Source organism: Gaeumannomyces tritici (assembly GCF_000145635.1).
Source record: "Gaeumannomyces tritici R3-111a-1 unplaced genomic scaffold supercont2.4, whole genome shotgun sequence".
In the NCBI taxonomy this organism is placed as follows: domain Eukaryota; kingdom Fungi; phylum Ascomycota; class Sordariomycetes; order Magnaporthales; family Magnaporthaceae; genus Gaeumannomyces; species Gaeumannomyces tritici.
In genome coordinates, this window is record NW_008804548.1 from 2,037,874 (window position 1) to 2,058,427 (window position 20,554).

The window sequence follows — 20,554 nt, forward strand, 5'->3', positions numbered from 1 at the left end:
AATGGGCGTTACACCAGGTATGACTGCCCTAGATAGAGCGCTACAAGAGCTCAACCAGTCGAATCGAGACGAGTTGGAAAGGCTCAGGCCCGTCTTGCCGCCGCCATACGGGCCACGAAGCCCTCTGGGAGCGGCGCTGGGTTGTAGGGGCGGCGGCGCGCCTGGCGGATGGGAACTGGAGCCGAGTTGTTGAGGAAGAGGCCCGCCGGCATGGGACTAGGGTCCTCAGGGGCCGAGCGCTTCTTCAGGGCGCTGCAGGTCGTGGCGTACATGGGCTTGGGGTTCCGGATCATGTTCTCCGGGGGGAAGAGCATGTCGGGCGGGGGAGTTTCGGGAGAGAAGACGTCGACCTAGAACGTGCTCCAGTTCCAGTCTCTCGGGACGCTCAGGGCGACCTCGGCATGCTGCGGCGTCGGCTTAAGTGCGGCGCAGATGGCGGCAGCATTGCCCTGCTCACCGTGCGAAACGCCCGTCGAGGTGGCCTTTGTGGGGCTGCTGGGTGCCGTGGTGGCCCTGGTGCTGGCATTGGAGGTGGTGGCACCGAAGGACGCAGCCGAGGCGCGCGTGGCGGGGCGCGTCGTCGTGGACGATGTCTCGCTGGAGGCCTGGCTGCTGGTGCGGGAGTGCCAGACGCGGAACTCGCCAAAGCAGTAGATGCACGAGCGGCTCATGGCGCCGCGCGGGTTGAAGTGCGCATCCTCGTCGAGGGGAACCTGGTGCGATGAGTGCGGGTCGCAAAAGATGTTTCCGCAGCGCCGGCAGTGGTGGCGGCGCGTGAAGTAGCCGAACTGCTTGGTGCACGATGGATCGTCACACATGGTGGAACGCTCGTCGGCCTGGAACCGGTGACACACAAGATAGGTCAGCATTGCGGGGCCAAATCTCCGAGGCGTGCGGGTGAGTAACGTCGCGGGAGGGCCAGTCAGATGAACTTACCTTCCAATGCTTGCGCGTCGGTGGCGCAGACACGATGGGGAAGAGGCTAGCGTTCAACTCGGGCTCCAGGGTGCCGCTGCGGCCGCTGTCGCTAGTGGACCGACGACTAAGGCGGCCGATGGCGCCGAGGCCCGCCAGGTTCATGAAGCTGCTGGTAGAGGAAACAGGGGTGTCGGCCGCGATAGCGCACTCGTCGTCGTTGCGTGTCGGAGGCTCCTTTGAGGGGAACTCGTTGGGGCGCAGGACGGCAGGGACGAAGAGAGGGCGACGCGACGGCTGGTAGCCGCCCTTGGGAGATGTGGGCGAGTGCCTCTTCATATTGCTCGGGGGCGAGATCTGGGGGTTATATCTGGATTGGTAGGGGACATGAACGGCGCGGATGGGCTGCGTCGGAGGGCCAAAGTGGTTGTGGCTCGAGGCATCGGGGAGCCGAGGCATGATGAAGTCGGCCGTGGCCATGGTTGGATCGGGGTGAGGAGGGAGGAGGGAGTGGTTGAGTGCAGGCGTCGTGATATGTGTGGTGGTGATGGGACTTTATGTGGCTGCGATGATGGCGTCGACTCGGAAAAGACGCGCGAGATTATTATTTCTGGCGTCGACGGGACCAGAGTTGGCGTGGGGGTTATTATCAAGGTTGACCGCAGCCGAGGCCAAATGCGAAAGGTACGGGCTGCGCCGTATGTCTGGCGATTACGGTTTGAAAAGCGTTTCGATGATTAGAGGGCGCGACGGGTTTGGGTGTGGGAGTCTAAAAGTTGGGAGTTGGGGTATGGAATCCAGGCGGCCGTCGAGCACAATGGCGAAACGAAACGGCACAAGACAATGGCGGCTCCAGTCGGCTTTCTGGCTGAGCGCGGGAGGGCGATTAGGGTGACACACGACCAAGGTGTTGGTGAACGGTGGCCGACCGAGAGGTCTGTCTGGTGGGTGGTTGATTTGATGTATGTAATGGGCCGGCAGCTTGTGCGCAAGGCAACGGCGGGCGGGTGAGGTTGAGCCTAAGTACTGGCGCTGGCAGGGTCTCAGTGGTGCCGACAGCGCCGAGGTGCCACAGCGCTGCTGGGGTCTGGGCAGCGGAACTGCGGCTGCGGTCGGGCGTTTGGCCGTTATCAGGCCCAACGTGATTGGCCGTCGCTTCTCGCTGTCGCCTCGGGCCCAGTCCCTGTAGCGTTGCCTGTAGCGTTGCAGTCCGAGTCCATGTGGGGCTCGCATACAGGACAGACCCCAGCAGCCCGGGAGCAGTGACAGCCAGCGCCGTCCACCACCCGCCTGGGCTCGCCTCGTCTCGCCTGCTTGCTGGAGATTGATGGAGACGCGCCTTCGATGCACGACCGGGCGGGTGGGCGGCTCGTCGACGAGGAGATGGAAGAAGAAAAAGGCACAAGACAAAGGCACAAGACAACAGCACAGCACGATGAAGAGGGTGAGGGGAAACGAGGCGGGGAAGCTGTTTGCTCTACCAGGTACCTCCAACCAGGTACCTCCAAACCAACCTACTGCCAGACAAGCCTCCCACCCTATAGTAGATCCCAGGTAGGTTTGCATCAAGCCTAGTACATGTTGACGACATGCTTACTAGTAACACCCCGCCCTCCCAGTTGGCGGTGAAGACAGTGGCTTCAGATAACGTCTGAAGAAGGCCTCGGCCCACTGCACTCTCTCAGCTGCACCGCAGCACCGCAGGAGGCAGCGCTCGCTGCTGCGTATGTGTCCTTTCTTCCATGCATGTCCTAGCCCGCGATGTGGGTGTGCTACTAACAAGTAAAGTGCCTTGAAACCTAGCTTCATCCACAAAACGCAGAGGCCATGCCATAGGCGTCTGGTGGGTACATGCATCGCCATGGTGGTGCACGGCAACGGCACCCAGCTCTGCGCAACAGTGGATTCTCCCCTCCCCCCAGCGTCCCCCCCCCCCCCCCCCCCCCAAAAAAGATACCATGGACAAGGGCATCCCGGACCATGCTGATGCGGTGAGCACCCGTCGCATCGATTATCGCTGCTCGTTTGTTTCCTGCGTGCCCTCCCTTTCCCATGCCCGCGCCGCTGTGCCCCTCCCTCCTCCTCCTCCTCCTCCTCCTCCTCCTCCTCCTCCTCCTCCTCCGCTGCTGCCGACGGGTGCCCCCAAAGCCAAGGGGGGGTGTGCCAGGACCTCGAAAGCGGCATGCATGGCCTCGACGCTGACGCCGCGCTGGGTGCCGAGTTCGCAGGGCCGAAAACGGTTAAGTTCTCTTGACCGGTCTGCTCGTCCGGTCCCGACACGCGCTATCTCGAAGATGGCAAGGCATGGAAGCACATAATCCTACGCTGCTTGTCTGCTATTGGCAATTAGGACGCAGACCTCAGGCGACCATCGCGATCGCCTCCGAGGACGCTGCAGGCGCATGGGAGGGGAAAAAAGGCGCCACCAGAATGACGAGCCTCGGCCGCCCATCGTCGATGTCTCTATGCTTGGCGATCCACTCTTCCCCATTGGCGTGATGGAGGCCAGAGAAAAACAGTGGGGGACAGCCCAGCCTCACTCGAAAGACTCGAAATACGTATAGTATACACCCATATTGTGGTGCATGCCCGCTGCCGAGGAGAGATTCGTGCGGGGCCACCGCTTCCACTGCTTTGCTGCTTGAATATCGACTCGTTCCATCGCGAGTCGCCGCCAATGGACCCCCTTTTCCCGTCCACCTGTCCAAAAGGGATCAATGATGTGTCCAAACAGACAAAGCCAGGAAGGCCCCTCACCCTTCACCTCGAGAGACACTAGATTGTTGTCCCACGAACATGCGGGAGACTGACTCGGCCTCGCTGGTCTGAAGCAGGTTGGCGCAGGGTCCAGGAGCCCCTCGTAGCGTTGACGGCAGCGCTTGGCTGCAGGTAAGGACCTCTCTGCGGCCACTGGCGCGATTGCGCTGGGATGGCGGTCGACGGGGCCATGGTTTTGGCCGTTTTTTTTTTTTTTTTTTTTGGGTCAAGCAGCAAACGGGGCAGGCGAGCACGCGCCACAAGAAGCACGAAGCTGGGGCTCCCCAATCCGCAGGTTCCCACCCAGGACCCCCACCCCGGCGCACCGCGCTCCACGAAAGAGACCCGCCCTGGCGATCTTGCAGCGCATGCGCTCGGTGAGGGGGGCGGATGTTTTCTTGCAAGGGACCTTTTCTTTTTTCCGGAGCGCAGCAGCGCCACGTTGGGCGTCAACAGGAGCGCCCATTGGAGCCCAGGAGGAAGGTCGGCTCTTGAACTCACTTCCCGTCTGAAGAGGCGCCGGCGGGTCTGACGTTTGCTGGAGAAAAAAAAAAAAGCAACTGGCCACCTCGCCTCGCATCCACCTATGCTCGCACCTCACGTGCTAGCGTCTTGGTTCCCTAGAGCTAAGGCAAGGCAAGGCAGTTGACGTCCTTTGTCGGGCAGGTCGGGGGGCTGGATGGACTTGCTCGATTCGACTGGCACGGCAATAAGTCGTCCATCTTGCTCCGTTGGACCCCCCGAAACTCGCCTCCCGCCCGTTGCCGGGCCTGGGAATATCCAATTGGGCATCTATAACCTGTTTCCTCATTGGCCCTGCCCGTCTTATCTCTGCACCCCTTCATTGGCCAAAAATTGCCAACACTTGCCAACGCTAGCGCAACGCAACTCGACATGGTTTGCACGGACGGACACACTGGTCGGTTTGCCACGCAGGGAAAGAAAGCACGGGCCGCAGCTTCCAAAATGACCAAACCCGGCGTGTTGGAAAGCCCGCCCATCCATGGGCGTTCGCTGGAAAGGTGACATTGCGGCTATATGTGGTAGAGTAAGAAGGGTCTGGGGGGATACGGGGATGGAGGGAGAGACGCGCAAGTGACAATACGGGTAGAAATTAGTCGGGCGAAGACGGAGAGTGCTATAATTAACGTTCCAAACCCCCCTAGCACCACCGTAGATCTGTGGCCGCGTTCGATCGCCCTGCAAGTAACCCCTCCATCCCTCCCCTCAATGGCCCAGCCAGACCGGAGATGCTCCTTTTGCCCCAAAGCCGTAGACAAGTGTGGGCCAATGGGAGCATGTGGGTTACAGCCCATGGGAGATGCCGTTGACGAATCGCCCGCGCCCTTGTCGCTGCACAACATAGCGTGATAGGTTGGCACGGTTGGTTGAATGCCGGCTACGGTATCCAGAAAGAAATGCATAGGAGGATATGGAAGAAATAGGAGAGTGCACGGGCATGGGAAGTATGAATGAGATACACCTTGGACGTGACAGCTTGGGCAATGGGGCTCCAATTCACGCAGTCGGCAGTGTCTGCCCGCCGCACACACACTAAGAATCATCAAATTCATGCCTTTTTCTTTTCTCTCTGTGTTTGTGCGGTTTGTGCATTCGACGCCATCTCCTTCTGCCCGTAGCCGGGCTACCAGCTTCGTCGACCCGTCTACCGCTTTCGCATTGCAAGCCAAGCCCATTCCCCCATCCGCCCCAAACCGCCCCTCCCCCTCCAAGCCGGCGCCTACCCAACAAGCAATGGCCACGTACGGGGCATTCGCGGCAGGCAAAGCAAAAGCACCACTTCTCCCCCCCAAAAAGGAGGGAAGAACATTTAGGCGCATGTCGAACGGGGGCGTTGAGGGGCAGCAGCAGCAGCAGCAGCAGCAAGTGGCAAGCCACTCAAATGCCGCACTAGCAAGCGGGTGGTAGTGTGTAGTAGCGGGGCAGCAAGTCCCAGAACAGACCAGAACGGCAAGCCGGGGCTGGGGGATCGCCACCATTGCAGGCAGGCAGGCAGGCAGGCAAGCAGGCAGACTGTGGAGAGCGTCAAGTGCCTTGGTTCTCTCGACGACGTTTGGCCCGTCGTGTCTGGCTGTCCTTCCTCGGCGCCGGCCAACGGATCGGGAAGGTCGGCTAGATATTACGCCCGCAACGATGACATGTATTCCTGCCACATCGCGCAGATCAAACAATATACGATTCCCACTAGTCGCCGAGATTTGATTGAAAGTTGGGTTCGGCCAAAGCCGTGGGGCCTTTTGATGGCTCCATCAATTATTTAGCGCTGGAGAAGGAGAGACAGAAAAAAAAAAAAAAGCACATGCGAGCCAGCGCCAGTGGAGCCCAGCTATGCACGGCATGGCCGCTCGGAGCTTTGCTGTTAGCTAATGGCTACTCCCATCCAAGGGTCCAGGGGTCCATCTCGAGAGATGGCGTCGATGGGGCCCGGCCCTGGGAGCCCCTCCAGCCCCTCCAGCCCCTCGGGTCTCGGTGAGGCAACGGGGGATGGGATGGTCCAGGCTCTGTCTTTTTCCCTCCACCAAACGCAACGAACAGAGCCAAGGCGGCTGTGTATGGACAAGGCCGCCTCGGTACCTAGGTAGGCACGTAGGTACGTAATAGCTCCCCAAGATATTGCGTGAACTCGCGCATCTCCAAACGAAGCGAGCCCGCCTTGCCCCTCACCCCCTCCTCCTCCTCCGTCATCTTCCTGCGTCTCCTCCAGGGCTACAGTACAAGCCCACCCACGGAGCCCACATCTCCATCTCGCTCATTGCCCCGATCCGGGCGCCTTAGTACAGTATATGCAAACAATACCTGGGCAACCCGCTTCTGCTGCCCGCCTCGCCTCGCCCCGCTCACGCCCCGTCCTTGCCGCCGCCCGCCGGCACGCCCTCGACCCACCTCCCACTCCTGCCGCCGTCCTTGAGCACGACGCGCAGGCCCTCGACGCGCATCCCCTTGTCGACGGCCTTGCACATGTCGTAGACGGTCAGCGCCGCCGCCGCCGCCGCCGTGAGCGCCTCCATCTCGACGCCCGTCTTGCCGTCGCACTCGACCGTGGCGCGCACCTCGACCCGGCGGCAGTCTTCTTCTTCTTCTTCTTCTTCCTGGCCCGAGTCCGCGTCGAGCTCGACGGCCACGTGCGAGACGGCCACCGGGTGGCACAGCGGGATCAGGTCCGGCGTGCGCTTGGCCGCCATGATGCCCGCCACGCGCGCCACGGCCAGCACGTCGCCCTTGCCCATCCGGTTCTGCCGCATCAGCCGCACCGCCGTCGGGGAGCTGAAGACGACGGTGCAAGCGGCCGTGGCCACGCGCGACGTGGCCGCCTTGGACGAGATGGACACCATGTGCGCCGCCCCCGACGCCGAGATGTGCGTGAGTTTGAGTTGGCTGCTGCTGCTGCTGCTGCTGCTGCTGCTGTCGTCGTGGTGGCTTGGCTTGTTGGTTGCGATCGAGTCCGCATCGTTGACGCCGCCGTCCTTGCCTTTCTGCTGCTTCAGCCGGCGGCCGTATGTGGAGAATAGCCGCGCGTGGAAATTGCCGGTGGCTGCGTCCGAGGGGGACAGGAGGTGCCACGGTACGACACGAGTTCGTGATGAGACGGCAGTGCGGCCTATTACTGTCCTCGGAGACGGCCGCATTGGATTGTCGTGCCGTTGCTCCAAGTTGTTGGTATCTAGCGTGCCAGGAGCAAGATGCTTAGCCATTGCTGTCCATTTAATTGGTCGTAGATTTTCCCTAAAGCCCAGAAACGCCAAGAATATGTACCCAGAGCATGGCCTTCGCTGGACGCCCCGATGTCCTGCTGGTAGCCTCAACTGCCTACTCAAACGCCGACCCATATGCAACAATACTCATGACACAGAAAGATAGATGGACCTATATGCCAGTCCAAGATACTGGCCTTATTTCCCAGCCCTCACCCTTTTCTCGGCCCCCAGGATTGGGAAGTAGACTATATAAGAAGAGGAAACAGGAAACAGGAGGGGTTCACCCACCTATCAGGATCATGGGCCTATTCTTCATGTGTTCCAGCTCGCCAATGCCAGCGTGCTTGGCCTTCTTGCGCTTCACGGCCATGCCGATAAGATCCAGGAGCTCCTGCGAGTTTGGCACGGTGATGGGTAGTTGGGGTGCGGTGGTATCGGGGGCCGTGTCCGTCGCCTGTAGCTGCTGCTGTTGCTGCCGCTGTGCCTCCTGGATCTGGGTCGCGGCAGCCAGCTGCATCCTCTCCAGGGCGGCCTCGTCAATGGGCTCCCCGGCGTTGGTCTTCCTCAGCATGTCCCGCAGCGACACCTCGGCCTCGCCGAACAGGCAGACCTTGAGGTTCCCGTCGCTGGTGATGCGCAGGCGGTTGCAAGAGCCGCAAAAGTTCTGCGTCATGCTCGTGATGAAGCCGACGCGGCCGCGGAAGCCGGGCACCTGGAACGTCTTTGACGTGTCATTCTTGTGGCCGGCGACGCGGTGCAGTCCCGGGTGGGCCTCGCGGATGCGGTCGAGCATCTCGCGGTAGCCGAGCATCTTGCGCTCGCTCCAGCGGTTGCCGTCAAAGGGCATGTACTCGATGAAGCGCACCTCGAGGTCGGCGTCGCGCGTCAGGTCGACAAAGTCGACGATCTCGGCGTCGTTGAGCCCGCGCATGACGACGCAGTTGATCTTGAGGCGGATGCCGGCGCCGGCGCGGTTAAGCTCGAGGATGCGGTCGATGCTCCGGCGCACGGCTTCGAAACCGTTACGCCGCGTCATGACCTGGTACTGCCACGGGTCGAGCGTGTCGAGGCTGAGGTTGACGCCCGTCAGGCCGGCCTCGACCATGGCCTCGAGCTTGCGGTGCAGCGCGATGCCGTTGGTGGTCAGGCACAGCTCGTGCAGGCCGTGGCGGCGCAGGTCGCCCATCTGCCGCATCAGCGGCACGATGTCGCGCCGCACCGTGGGCTCGCCACCTGTGAGCCGGATCTTGGTCACGCCCTGCGACACGAAGACGGATGACAGCAGCAGCACCTCGGGTGTGGTGAGCAGCTCGCGGTCCGGCGAGAGGGGCACGCCCTCCTCGGGCATGCAGTAGACGCAGCGCAGGTTGCACCGCTCCGTCAGCGAGATGCGCAGGTAGTCGTGCTGCCGGCTAAAGGTGTCGGTCAGGAAGTCTGAGAAGGGCCTGGCGCCCTTGAGGCCGTCCCGCCTGGTGTGGGATGGCATGGCCGGCGGGCCGGCTCCGTCGTCGGTCCCCGGACCGGGGAAGTGCGGATTCTGGCCTATGCCGCTCGACGTCGCAACTGCTCTCCTCGCCAAGGGCGCAGCACCCATGATGCCAGAGACGCCACAAGGCCGTGGCACCCGGGCATTTCGGATGCCGAGTCGCCGGCCATGTGACACAGCGTTGGGCCACATGGCTCAGGAGGAGGCACAGAGCTTATTTGGGATTCGATATTTCTCCTCGTCCCGTTCCAGGCGCACGCTGCTGCTGGGCCCGCCCCTTGAGCCTTTAGAGAAAAGAACAGGGAGCTGCGCTGTTACTCAGCAAGCGACTGAGGCCCCATTCTCGATAAGACTCGGTGGCTCAAAGATGGATTTCAAAGCTCCAGGTGCGAAAGTCCGGTGCCCTGAGCTGAGACTGAGGTCCGGTGATAAGAGTCCAAGTACGAGAGCAAAGTTGGAGGTCCCGGCCAATGAGTCAGCGCCCTCGAGGCCTGTCTAGTTTCTGCAGGGTGGCTTTTGTCCAATGTCTAGGTACATATCCCGGGGTGGCGAAGGCCAAATCCCATCTCCGACATGCATTTTTCGATGGTCAATTCGTACTGTCAAAAAGGCGCTTGATGTGGGGTAAAGATGCTGGTGAGGATGCGTCAGTCTGATAGCTGGTGCTACACAGTATCCACACACAGCGCCTAGGTTCCATTTTCCAGGTTGAGCTGAGCTACAGGCAGAGATCTCTGTTGGTAGTCATGTGCAATGCTCGATTGGCAGGCGCGAGGAACGGCGACTGGTCTAATCTTGCCCTCTTTGTCTCGTCCAATCCTCGATTTTCGACGCCAATTGTGCCGTCGAGGGGGGCCTAAACCGAATCAGGCAACGGCACAACAAACAAAGACCCACCAAGCAAGCCTCTTCAAGTCGGGTTGAGCCAGGCTCCATGCATCAGTGACCTCACTCCTCACTGCAAGTCGCCAGCTCTGCACCAGCCATAACCCGGTAACTGGTGTCGGCTAGGTGCGCACCCAAGGAGCCAAGCACCCAGCCAGCGCCTCAGCAGCGCCCCAGCTCTACATAACCAGGAGCCTGGGCCTTTCCCATCTCGGTCCGCCTTCCACCGTCCTCGACCGGCCTCCGAGGCGCCACCGGCTGCCTACATCTTCAACAAGCAGGTTATTTGCTCTCCCGACAATGCCTGCCGAGACTCGCTTCTCGCGCAGCTTTGGCGGTACGACCACCACTCACAAACACTCGCTCTGAAAATGGGAGTGTGATGCATCCTTGGCCTGCATAGCCCTTGCTCACCCTTTCCGTCACAGCCTCGAGCCACTGCCTCCCCAGCCCCGATGGAGAGCTAGTGGCCACCCTGACCTCCCCCTCTGCCATCGGCATCCGCCGGGTGAGGTCCCTTCAGCTGGCAAACGTCATTGAGCTGCCCCGGGACCTGTCGCCGCCGTTTGTGGCCTTCAGGTGGTCCCCGTCATCACGCCGCCTCCTTGTCGCCTCGATGGACCAGCTCCATGTATTCTCCGCTCTGGACGCCGCGTTTCACGCCGTCGTCCGCAACCCCCTTGCCCCTGGGCTGAAGCTGGGCTTTGTCGACTTTGGCGCCTCGGATGCTGAGGTGTGCATGACCTCGTCCCTGGGCCTGAAACTGTCCGTCTTCGACCTGGCCGTGTCGAGAACGGTCGAGATCGCCAACCCCAAGTTCTACGGCGCATCCACCGCGGCCAGGACCTTCTCGTTCCGGCCGCGCACCCATCACTTGGCGGTGCTGACTCGCACCAGCGCCAGGGACCTGGTTAGCGTCCACCACCCACGAATGCGTGATATGCAGCGGTCGTGGAACGCCGAGACCGTCGATGCTAGTGGCCTGTCATGGAGCCCGGACGGCCGGTGGCTGGTGGTGTGGGAGGGCCCCGCCCACGGCCACAAGGTGCTCTTCTACACTCCGGACGGCCAGCTTTTCAAGTGCTGGAGTGGGCCCCAGGCCGGGCTGGATGCAGCCACCCGCGACTATCTGTCGCTCGGTGCCGGGGTCAAGCTGCTGCAGTTTGCCGCGGACTCGAGCCGGATGGCTCTGGCGGACTTCAGCCGCACCGTGTATCTGCTGGACATGGCCACCATTGTCGAGGCGGTTAGACTGAACCATCCTGCAGCCATCGCCCCAACCGAGGACCTAGAGGTGGGGTTCTTTTCTTTTTGTGTCACCATCCCGCTGCAGTCCAGCGGCACCATCCACCTGGATAACCCCCCAGCCCTTGCGTCTGTCTAGCTCATGTATTAACAGGGCGGTCTGTCTGCGCAGCTCTACCAGCAGAATCTAGCCACGTCTCCGGTCGGGGAGCGCCCCATCCCTGTCGATTTCGTAAAAAGCAAACACCAGGCACTTCTTCCCGCCGGCCGGCCGGCCAGTGAGAATGCCGAGTTGAGGACTGGACCCTCCCACATGGCCTTCGACACCACCTCGACGTTCATGGCATCGGTCCTTGGCGACTGGCCTGCTACCGTATGGATATGGGATACGCGGAAGGCCGTGCTTCGTTCCGCCTTGCTTTTCCACGCCAATGTCACGACCATATCTTGGCATCCCAGTATTCCCAGCACCCTCTTGATTCGGTGCGAAGGCGACCAGCACTCCAGCCTGGCCTTTGTCTGGGACACTGTCTCCCCAAGCCCGAGAACCGTCGATTTCCTACGTGGAGGCGCACTGGCCAAGTCGGCCGCCTCCTGCCACTGCTCCTGGTTGGACATTAAAGACACCGAGGTGCCTACTCTCTTCTTTACAGATACGAGCAGCTACATCTTGGCTTCCCTGGGCAGCGATGACAATAAATCGCCACCGTGGAAAGAAGATTCCGACAGCCGCGACGAGTCGACGCTCGATCTCTTTTCGGCACCATTCGGTGGCGACGAGTCTGACGATGAACCGCTCGACGATACATTCCATTTTAGGCGGAACAAATGATCCAGGCCAAGAAGCTCAAGACTATAATAGTCCAACGAGGCAACTACGGCCTGACTGTCAGGGAGAAGAAGGGGGGGTCGCAGGCAATAAGCGAGAATAACACCTCGATGAGAGGATCAGCCGTCCACTCACCCACCGGCTCGCGGTTCCGAGCATCTGCAGCCACCTGCAATCACCGCTGCAGGTCAAAGTATTGGGAAGAGTGACTCTCTTTGCCTGAAAGGCTCTGGAGCGATGTGACGAACGGCATACCGTAATAGGTGGTGGTGGGGGTCGGGAAGATGCTGATCCAATGCCCGCTGCCATTCCATCACTGGAATGGAGCTCTGGCTGCGGCTCGAACGATGCGTGCAATTCCTGCCACTTTGTCATCCTTGCTTTCAATCCATCGAGACTCTGTGCCACCAAGGCTCGCGGCACGCTATCATTGCGTAAGCCTGCAAGGCTTGCTGGGGTGTGTGCGGTTCTACACGACACCCTGGCCCCTGAACATGCATATAGCGCCTGCAAGAATGGGCATTATCACCAACCCATCGGATGCAACCCTGTTGAACACCTTAAAAGAACAGGGAATGACGATGAAAATGAAGGAGACGAAAAAGAGTGCAGAGAAGAAAAAAAAAAAAGCAGAAACGCACAGCTCTCGTGGGATGGGCAACACAACACTGCCCAACCATGTTTGTGCCAAGACCGAACCAATTTTTCACTGTCGCTGTGCCGTGCGTCCACCGGTGGGATGCCGTCGGCACTGCTGACGATGTAGGAGAGCCGCACTCAAGCAGAACCTGCGAGCCCATACGTGGCCATGACTAGTCTCAGAAAATGCCGTATCGAATGCCTCCTGGGTCATGACTTCACAACGATTCTTTCCACGAGGGCCAGGGGGGGGGTGGGGGGTGGGGGGTGAATGAGAGGAACCGAATAATCGTTCTCCTCCTTGCGCCTGGGCCTCTAGGCTAAGTGGAGGTGGGCTCGCATCCGATTGAAGGTCAAGAGTGAGCTGCTTGTTTGCTCTCCTGCATGAAGGAGACAAACATGGAACGCCCGAGTCCGCCGAGATGGAATGGCAAGAAGGTCATGGAATACCGATACACGGGCAAGTGAGGCCCCTTCGCGAGAACAATGCTTGGGCTTATATACCAACTTCCCGGTACCCGGGATCCAGGGCAGTTTGCAAGCTCCAAGGCCGACATATCCCCTTTCTACACCGTCACTCCTATCAGCTTCGTTCCGGCCCGTGTCACCTACCCACGGCTCCGCGTTGAATCTAGACCACTCATCGCCCCCAAAAGGCGGCATATTTGCCAAGTCCTTCTTACCGGATTCCCCTGTACGTCTTCGAGGCAGATCGTGTGCTGCCCAAGGGAGCCTCGCGCCCGCACCATCGCCGACAGAGGACGGAAAGACGGGTCCAGTTTGCCGTCCCACGGCGTTTCACAGCTCCCGTCCACTACTTGAGAAATCTGTCAAGAGTGCCGGCAGCCTGTGGGTGTGCGTGATACTGACGTGAGATAGATACCTAGACCGCTGGCCCGGATCTGCCCTGTCGTGCTCTCTTCAAGGAGAAAATCTTGGGTTCGCTGACCAGCCCTCCCCTTGTCCCAGGCTCAGCCAATAGGTGCTCAATAGTAAGTCGGTTAAGCTCCCCCTGTCTTTTTTCTTTCCTCTTCTTTTCCAGTCCTCGCCCCGTCAGCAGGCAGTTGACTGACCATACGGGCCTTTTCCTTGGCAGTGCATGCGGCAGCAAGGCTGTGTGACAGGCACCTCCGCGGCAGCGGGCCTGGCTCTGACTTGCAGGTCCAGCCTGCAGGTGAGCAGGATGCTGCTGCAGGCGTCTACGCCGAGCCCGACGCCCATGGCTCTGTGACCTCCACTCATGTAACCGACCTCTGGGGTCCCGCCGACCCGGTGTTGCCACCCACGCCCGGGTCGCCGCTACTCTCCCGCCCTTGCAGCCCGACTTTCGAGCCAAGGGGCCGCAATCTTCCTGTTGCTGCGCCCGTCTCTTCCCCTTTTCCGTCCGGCCCTGGCCATGTGAGTCTCGTCACATTATATCTCCGCCACTTGGGTAGAGAAATAAATAAAAAAAGCATTTCACAAGGAAGAACACATGTCCCTTGTTACCATGCGCCAGAGAAAAAGCTAACCTCTAACGACAGGCTGGCCCACTCAAGGAGCTCATTGGAGAAGATGCAGGCCGTTCGGCGTTCAATTCCTATAGCTCGGGTCAGGATCCGTCCAACCACATCTACACCAACGATCAGACCCAATATGGGCAGTACTACGACAGCAACGGCCAGCTCGTAACGGGCCAAAACTTGACTTACGGATACACTGATGATCAAGGCGCCGTCGGCTACTTTTACGCGGACGACGGTGGATACGGCGCCGTCTACGGTGGCGGTGGCTACTTCGCCACTCCCCAGCCCCAGCAGCATGACCAGCAGCAGCAACAGCAGTTCACGCAGCAACAGCAGGCCCAGCCCCAGCCCCAGCAGCAGGGCGGCGGCGACATGGTGACGAACCTAGTGCGGCGGCGCATCATCATCCGCCACCTGCACGACAAGTCCACCTACGCCGAGGTGCTCCAGCTCGTCGAGCGCTGGGCCGGGTCGGAAAAGGGCCTGCTGCGCGTGAAGCACATACCCGCCGACCCGGCGCGCGGCCGCAAGTGCCACGCCTTCGCCACCTTCACGACCCCGGAGTGGGCCGAGGCCGCCATCGAGAGCCTCAACGGCAAGTCGGTCCGGTCCCGCCAGGTCGACGTCCGCATCGCCAACGAGATGCAGGAGGTCTTTCGGCCCCCGCAGCCCGGCGACGGCCAGGGCGGCGAGGGGAGCGGCAACAACAACAGCAACAACAACAATACAGGGCGTCGCCCCCGCCGCCGCGGGGCCAAAAAGGGCGGGTCGGAGGATAGCTCCCGGCCCGTCGTCGCGGACGGCAGCATCGCGGGGAAGAGCAATGGCAAGTAAGGAGAGGGTGTCGACTATGCTGACACCAGGTCTCCTGACGGCCCCTGCTTGATGCTCCGTCCACGACCGCGCTTCTGGAAACAGAAGCGCGACAACATGAACCAGCACTCTTATATCATCTCGATTTCCTTGTTCTCCCTTCTCTTTGGTGTCCCTACCCACAACGTCGCACGGCTCCGACACGCTCTCTCGTTCAAGCCCACCAGCTGTCGTGTCCGAACCCAACATCTGACCCGACACGTCCTGTCATTACCGTCTTATACTTATCTCCCCGTCTAATACTTGATACTTGGTCTTCGCTTATCACACACACACACGTCCCTCTCTCGGATATCCGTAAATCTCATCAGGGGGACCCGCATCTTTGACGGGCTTCAGTTATTCTCAATGGCCAGCCCGAGGAAGGGGGGTATTGGTGTAGCGACGGGTGGGAGAAGGATCGATGCCCATCTCTCTTTTCGCCCAAAATCCGGTTCTGTTCACTCGTTTACCTGTTTGAGAGATGAGGTTGATCGTCAACTTCATGTCCAAGACGACTAATATACCAAGTATTCACTAATCCGGACGTTTCCGTGGTGAGGTTGTGTACCTTGTTTTGTCTTCTTGTTGCCTCTTATCGCCCTCGCCGTTGCTCGTTGTCTTTGGGAGTGGTCTACCAGTCTGATCCTCAACACACCCACAGCAAAGTTTCATTCGTATGACATGGCGTCAGCGACTAGGATATTACAAGAGTGTCTCACGCACAAAACAGCCCAAGATGATGTGAGATTTTTTTATTCGCATTCTTCGACACGTCCACTATCATATCCAAAGGAGCACATTCGACTCGAGACGACCATGCATAATAAAGCATGACACTGTTGTCAACCCCCGTTAGACCGAGGAATGGCTGCGCGTTGCGACAGCCTCATTACCGGTGTCCGTCCTCCCACCAACCCACGCTGAGCCTCCACTGCATGAGGTTCGTCGATTCGAGACCCATTTCTATTGCCCCTAGGGTAGGGCAGCAAAGGGCGCGAGGCGTCCGTAGAAGGACGCCTCGTCAAGGCCGTCTGGGCCTGAGCTAGGTGGGAGGAAGAACGGGGTTGGGCAAACCCATATAAAAAAGATGATACATGAAATACGAATGATTAGAGATGAAAACAGGGGGCAGCTGGCAACGCGGCAGAATATCTGCGGGCAGGGCCATGTTCAACACCCCCCGGGATAGTGATGATGATGGTTGAAGCAAACCATGCACCGTGGAACAAACAACAAATTCGAAATCGAAAACCCAACACCCTTTCAACCTCGTCCACACAGCGTCGCCCTCGTAATGATGGTGGTAATAAGATGATTCAATATGATGAAGATGCTTGACGGATATGCAAAAAAAACAAGACAACAAGGTCGAAGCAAAGTTTCATAAATGGTGTTGCAATAGCACGCGTAGGTCGCTTCAGTTGGGGACCTCCTCCTCAACCCAGCCGTTCAGACCACCCTGAAGGGCTAGGCCGCCGAAGCCGCCGTTGAAGCTGGCCTGGTACTGGTGACCTCTCCGCTCGCCACCACCGTGGACTCCTTGAGGGCCGCTGGAGCCGGAGCCACCGTTCTCGAACCCGGGCGCCAGGACAGGAAGGCTGACAGCACGGTTGTGCTGACCGCGGTTAGGTGCCAGGAGACCGCCAATGGTCGTCGGGCCGGTCGAGCTGGCAGAAGCGGGACCGCTACCGGCAAAACCGTTGGATGGCGGGTGACCAGCCGAGGCAGGGTGAGGAACCTCGAGGGACAGGTCGTTGGGCGACGAGGATGCGGTGCCGAAGAGGGCGGCTTGCTGGTTGATGAGCACCTGCTGCTGCTGGTGCTGCTGGTGTTGGGCCTGCTGGGACACGTGGCTCAGGTACAGCGTCAGGGGGTTGCTGGTGGCGTTGAAGAGGGCCGGGGGAGCCGAGGCAGGTGGGCTGGTCAGGGTAGGCGAGTTGCCATTCTGGCTAGTGCCGTTGGGAGGCGGCGACGGGAGACCCTCGGAGCGCGGCGAGGTGATCTGCGATTGCTGCAGCTGACGCGGGGGGTTGCCACAACGGTCCTTGCCAAAGTTGACCTTGAATTTCTTGTACTCGTCCTTGCTACGCACCGCCTCGATGGCCTTGATGGCGTTGGCGATGTTGGTAAAGTTGACAAAGGCGCAACTCTTCTCACGAAGCGTATTGACCAGCTCGATTTCGCCGTACTCGGAAAAGTCCTGGCGCAGCCTCTCCTCGGTCCACGTCTCGTCGAGGTTGCCAATGTAGACGTTACGCGAAGCGCCACCGCTGACAGCCAGGGCGATGGCAGGCGGCAGGGCGCCCGAGTGCTTGCCCCAACCGATCTTAAGGCGGCGGTTGTGGATCATCAAGCCCTGAAGGTTGCTGAGGGCATAGAAGGAGGCGGCCGCGGTCGGGTCGATAAAAGTGACGAAGCAGATGTGCTTGTCAGGGATGTAGCGGATGTGATGCAGAAGACCGCCCCTGACCACGTTGCAAATCTCCTCGATGGTAGTCTCTGGGTGAATGTTACCGAGGTAGATGGTGCGGTTGCCCAGGTTGTTGAGGCCACCAGCCGTGGTTGCGACGGCGGCGGCGGCGACAGACTGCTGGGCCAGAGCGCTCGAGATGAGGTCGCGGTCGGCGCCCGTCAGCATGTGGGCGTACGAAGGCGAGATGCCGAGGTACTGGGCGGCATTCTGCTGCTGCGTCTTGGACACGTAGGCGCAGCGGTCCTTGCCGTAGTAGACACGGCGAGGGGCCTGCCACTTGGCCTCCTGAGGAAGCTGGGAGACGGCCTTGATGGCGTTGGCGATGGACAGGAAGTGCACAAAGGCGATGCTCTTCTCGCGCACAATCTTGATGGTGTCGATGGCGCCAAACTTGCCCAGGTCCTCACGGAGCTCCTCCTCAGCGATGTCCTCGGGCAGGTTGCCCAGGTACACATTGCGCGACGCGCCGGACTGCTGCACGGCAAGAGCAACAGAGGTGGGCACCTGCGAGGGCTTGCCCCAGCCGACCTTGATGTCCTGGCCCTTGATGCAGAGCTTTTTCAAGATGGCATCAGAGTGGAAGTGCGTGGCCGAGCTGGCGTCAAGGAAGGAGATGAAGGCGCAGTTCTTGTCGGGCAGCAGGCGGACCGACTCAATCTGCCCGCTACGGACGTGGCCAAGAATCTCCTCGGCGCTCGTGTCCTGGGGAATGTTGCCGAGGTAGACGGTCCGGCTGGTGCCGCTGACAACGCCCGAGACGGGGGAGGTGGGCTGCAGCTGCACCGAGCCGCTCATGCTACCGAAGCCGCCCGAGGGGGACTGGGGCGAGTAGAACTGCGGGGCACCGTAGGCCGAGGGCGAGACCATGGCCTGGTAGGCCTGAGGGGACAGGGCCTGGATGGGGCTAGAGATTCCGTTCTGCGACTGGTGGTGGTGGTGGTGCTGCTGCTGCTGGTGTGCCTGCTGATGGCCATTGACACCCTGGGGCTGTCCCTGCTGGTATCCCATGTTCTGGTACTGCTGCTGGTTGGCAAAAGCAGCCGGGGTACCAGGCTGGAAGGGGCTGCCGAGGAGCAGCTGCGAGGGCAGCAGGGGAGTGAAGGACATGTCCAGCCCAGTGCCGGGAGTGCCCATGTCGAGGTTGTTGTTCGGGGCAACCGGGGCGGGCTGCTGGCCCATGGGCTGGGTGTTGATGTTGGGAATGTTGCCGCGGCGCGGGTGTCTGTCGCCAAAGCCCGAGATGTTGGAGGTAAAGGCGCCGTGGGAGAAGCCCGTGTCGCTATTAGAGGGCTTCGAAACATGGCCGGGGAAGCGGCCAACGGGACCAACACCCGGGCCGGGGGCCTGGATGTCCTGCATGCCGAGCAGATGGGGAGGGACGTGGGTGTCCCTACCGACGGGAGAGAGGATCGCCGTTTTGAGCGGTTGAGCGTGCCTGTTGCTAGGCACGGAAGGGGGATGCTGGGGTCACGAGACTCCAGCAAGCTATGCAATACGCAAGCTGTGTATTTCGAGAGCTGACGAGGCTCTTCGGTGGCAAAAGACGGTAGCGCAGGTACAAGAATTCCTGCTGCAGCGGTCTGGGATCTGCCGGGTGGTCGACAAGGGCTTCGGGGAAGAAAATAAAAAATGATAAAAAAAAAAATACGGCGGAAGATGCCTTGCTTTTTAGCAAGGCAGTTAGTATGTAGGAATTGGCCCACTCGACAAAGTTATAAGTCTCCAAGTGCCGGAGGCTTGCTTGAACGCCAATGTGGCTTGCGCACCAAGGATAGGCGGTGTCAAATCGGTCGACCGTTGGGGCTGGAGCCGGTGGAGGCCGTTGAAAACGCGGACACGACGGTTGGCGGTTGGAAGTCCCCTTTTTGTCGAAAAGGGCGGTCGGTCCGTGATGCGCAGGTCGCAGTTTGACGTGCAACAGGGTCGCGGGGCGCGAGGAATGCTCCGGGGCCGCGGGCTGGGTGACACAGCTTCCAAGGGTTATTAGAAGACGTATATATGTTATAACGAGAGGGTCACCGGCAACAAGTAATAACAAAGGACGGGGATGCGCGGGCGGTCGTGTTGGCACCGAGAGGCAACGGCCGAAGACGCGCAATGTCGGGGTCTTTCTCCTGGCTGCTGTCGCGTCGGCTCCGACGGGCGGGCACAGGGATCTCGACGGAACGGGGTGGTCCACCAAGAAGAGAAAGGGACGGGCCAAAAGGATGGCTAGCGAGCGATATCGAAAGAAGAAAAAGAAGCAGAAGGCGAAGAAGAAGAAAAACGAAGTCGAAGCAGTGTCGGATCCAAAGGAAGACACGACAAAGAAGGGGCCGAAAGAGGACGGGGGGAGGAGGAGGAGGGGGTTAAAAAGGGGACAAAAAGAAGGACAGCGAGCAGTCGACTTGGGAAGGGGAAAAAAAAAATGAGGTGCAGCCCTGGCTGAACAGCCCGAGGGAGGAGTCGTTGTAAGGGGACGGGTGGACCGGGGTGCTAAGGGACGATGTTGAATTAACTGCGCTAAGTTTAATGAGGAACCAGGGATCCATCCTCGCGCTGCCCACCGCGCGCGGGCGCACAGCAGGTCAGGTCTGGTAGGTGGTGGGAAGAGACAGAGGTGGAGGGGAGAGAGCGGGCCGCACTGTCTGTGAATGACCAAGCAGGGCAGGCAGGCACACCTTGGCGCACCTGCCTGTTTTTTTTTTTGTCTTCTCTATTTCGTTTTGCGCACGACTGGCCGACCGCCGGTTTGACTGTGCTATTCGATTGATCTAGCTGACAGCGAGCCCTACATTCCTGCATACTAGGCACATGGGCAGTGGTCTACCCAAGGTACGGGCAACTCGAGCGAGCTCGTCGACGTGCGTCAATCCGTCGATTCAAGCTTCGCGGACAAGTCGAAGCGGTCTGGTACTGTGCGGAATTGGCTATGTGGCGCTGTGCTGGGCCACGCTGGCTGGCCTGGGACGAGAAAAGAAAAAAGAAAAAATTGATAAAAAAGGAAAATGGTTCCGGATCCGGACGTGAGCTGCAATTCCATCTCCAGCCGCGAAGCGATGGCACGCATGAGGTGAGCCCGACTAGGCCTAGCCGACAGCGGGTAGGTCGGCTGCCATTCGCCATCTAGGCCTGTTCCCCTTCCCCATCTGGGCCCAGGGCACCCTGCGACCCTGTTCCCATCAAGGATCCGCCCGCCTTCCCTTCTCAGCACATCGCATGGATGGAGTCCGCAAAAAATGGGCCAATTGATCTGACCACGAACACGGG

The 20,554-nt window shown here is 60.1% G+C and overlaps 8 protein-coding genes across 8 annotated transcripts; 4 read left to right on the forward strand and 4 right to left on the reverse strand.

The window, feature by feature from the left end:
• Nucleotides 1–83: 83 nt before the first annotated feature.
• GGTG_08124 (hypothetical protein) lies at nt 84–314 on the reverse strand (the record flags this gene model as incomplete). Its single annotated transcript, XM_009225961.1, has 1 exon — nt 84–314. One exon carries the CDS (start codon nt 312–314, stop codon nt 84–86), a length of 231 nt encoding a protein of 76 aa, XP_009224225.1.
• Nucleotides 315–350: 36 nt separating this feature from the next.
• On the reverse strand, nt 351–1,395 carry GGTG_08125 (hypothetical protein; the record flags this gene model as incomplete). Its single annotated transcript, XM_009225962.1, has 2 exons — nt 351–836; nt 937–1,395. The coding sequence occupies 2 exons, from the start codon at nt 1,393–1,395 to the stop codon at nt 351–353; spliced, it is 945 nt and encodes a 314-aa protein (XP_009224226.1).
• A 363-nt stretch (nt 1,396–1,758) lies between these two features.
• GGTG_08126 (hypothetical protein) lies at nt 1,759–2,104 on the forward strand (the record flags this gene model as incomplete). The annotated part of the gene is made up of 2 exons (XM_009225963.1): nt 1,759–1,859; nt 1,897–2,104. 2 exons carry the CDS (start codon nt 1,759–1,761, stop codon nt 2,102–2,104), a joined length of 309 nt encoding a protein of 102 aa, XP_009224227.1.
• Nucleotides 2,105–2,873: 769 nt separating this feature from the next.
• GGTG_08127 (hypothetical protein) lies at nt 2,874–3,159 on the forward strand (the record flags this gene model as incomplete). The annotated part of the gene is made up of 2 exons (XM_009225964.1): nt 2,874–3,073; nt 3,144–3,159. 2 exons carry the CDS (start codon nt 2,874–2,876, stop codon nt 3,157–3,159), a joined length of 216 nt encoding a protein of 71 aa, XP_009224228.1.
• A 2,775-nt stretch (nt 3,160–5,934) lies between these two features.
• On the reverse strand, nt 5,935–8,982 carry GGTG_08128 (hypothetical protein; the record flags this gene model as incomplete). The annotated part of the gene is made up of 2 exons (XM_009225965.1): nt 5,935–7,387; nt 7,677–8,982. The coding sequence occupies 2 exons, from the start codon at nt 8,980–8,982 to the stop codon at nt 6,531–6,533; spliced, it is 2,163 nt and encodes a 720-aa protein (XP_009224229.1). The 3' UTR covers nt 5,935–6,530.
• Nucleotides 8,983–9,597: 615 nt separating this feature from the next.
• GGTG_08129 (WD40 domain-containing protein) lies at nt 9,598–12,726 on the forward strand. Its single transcript, XM_009225966.1, has 2 exons — nt 9,598–11,053; nt 11,177–12,726. Exons 1-2 carry the CDS (start codon nt 10,376–10,378, stop codon nt 11,834–11,836), a joined length of 1,338 nt encoding a protein of 445 aa, XP_009224230.1. The 5' UTR covers nt 9,598–10,375; the 3' UTR covers nt 11,837–12,726.
• A 3-nt stretch (nt 12,727–12,729) lies between these two features.
• Nucleotides 12,730–15,787, forward strand: GGTG_08130 (hypothetical protein). The gene is made up of 4 exons (XM_009225967.1): nt 12,730–13,464; nt 13,569–13,870; nt 13,996–15,573; nt 15,689–15,787. Coding segments are annotated over exons 1-3 (1,119 nt in total). The 5' UTR covers nt 12,730–13,463; the 3' UTR covers nt 14,812–15,573; nt 15,689–15,787.
• Nucleotides 15,511–19,714, reverse strand: GGTG_08131 (differentiation regulator). Its single transcript, XM_009225968.1, has one exon. The coding sequence runs from the start codon at nt 18,662–18,664 to the stop codon at nt 16,250–16,252; it is 2,415 nt and encodes an 804-aa protein (XP_009224232.1). The 5' UTR covers nt 18,665–19,714; the 3' UTR covers nt 15,511–16,249.
• Nucleotides 19,715–20,554: the final 840 nt, after the last annotated feature.

Excerpts from the sequence above, each read along its gene's own strand:
- GGTG_08129 (XM_009225966.1), top strand. The coding sequence starts at position 10,376 with ATGGACCAGCTCCATGTATTCTCCGCTCTGGACGCCGCGTTTCACGCC. Across the intron at positions 11,054-11,176 it reads CCCCAACCGAGGACCTAGAG|CTCTACCAGCAGAATCTAGC; the intron begins GTGGGGTTCTTT and ends CTGTCTGCGCAG.
- GGTG_08130 (XM_009225967.1), top strand. Across the intron at positions 13,871-13,995 it reads TTCCGTCCGGCCCTGGCCAT|GCTGGCCCACTCAAGGAGCT; the intron begins GTGAGTCTCGTC and ends CTCTAACGACAG.
- GGTG_08131 (XM_009225968.1), bottom strand. The coding sequence starts at position 18,664 with ATGCAGGACATCCAGGCCCCCGGCCCGGGTGTTGGTCCCGTTGGCCGC.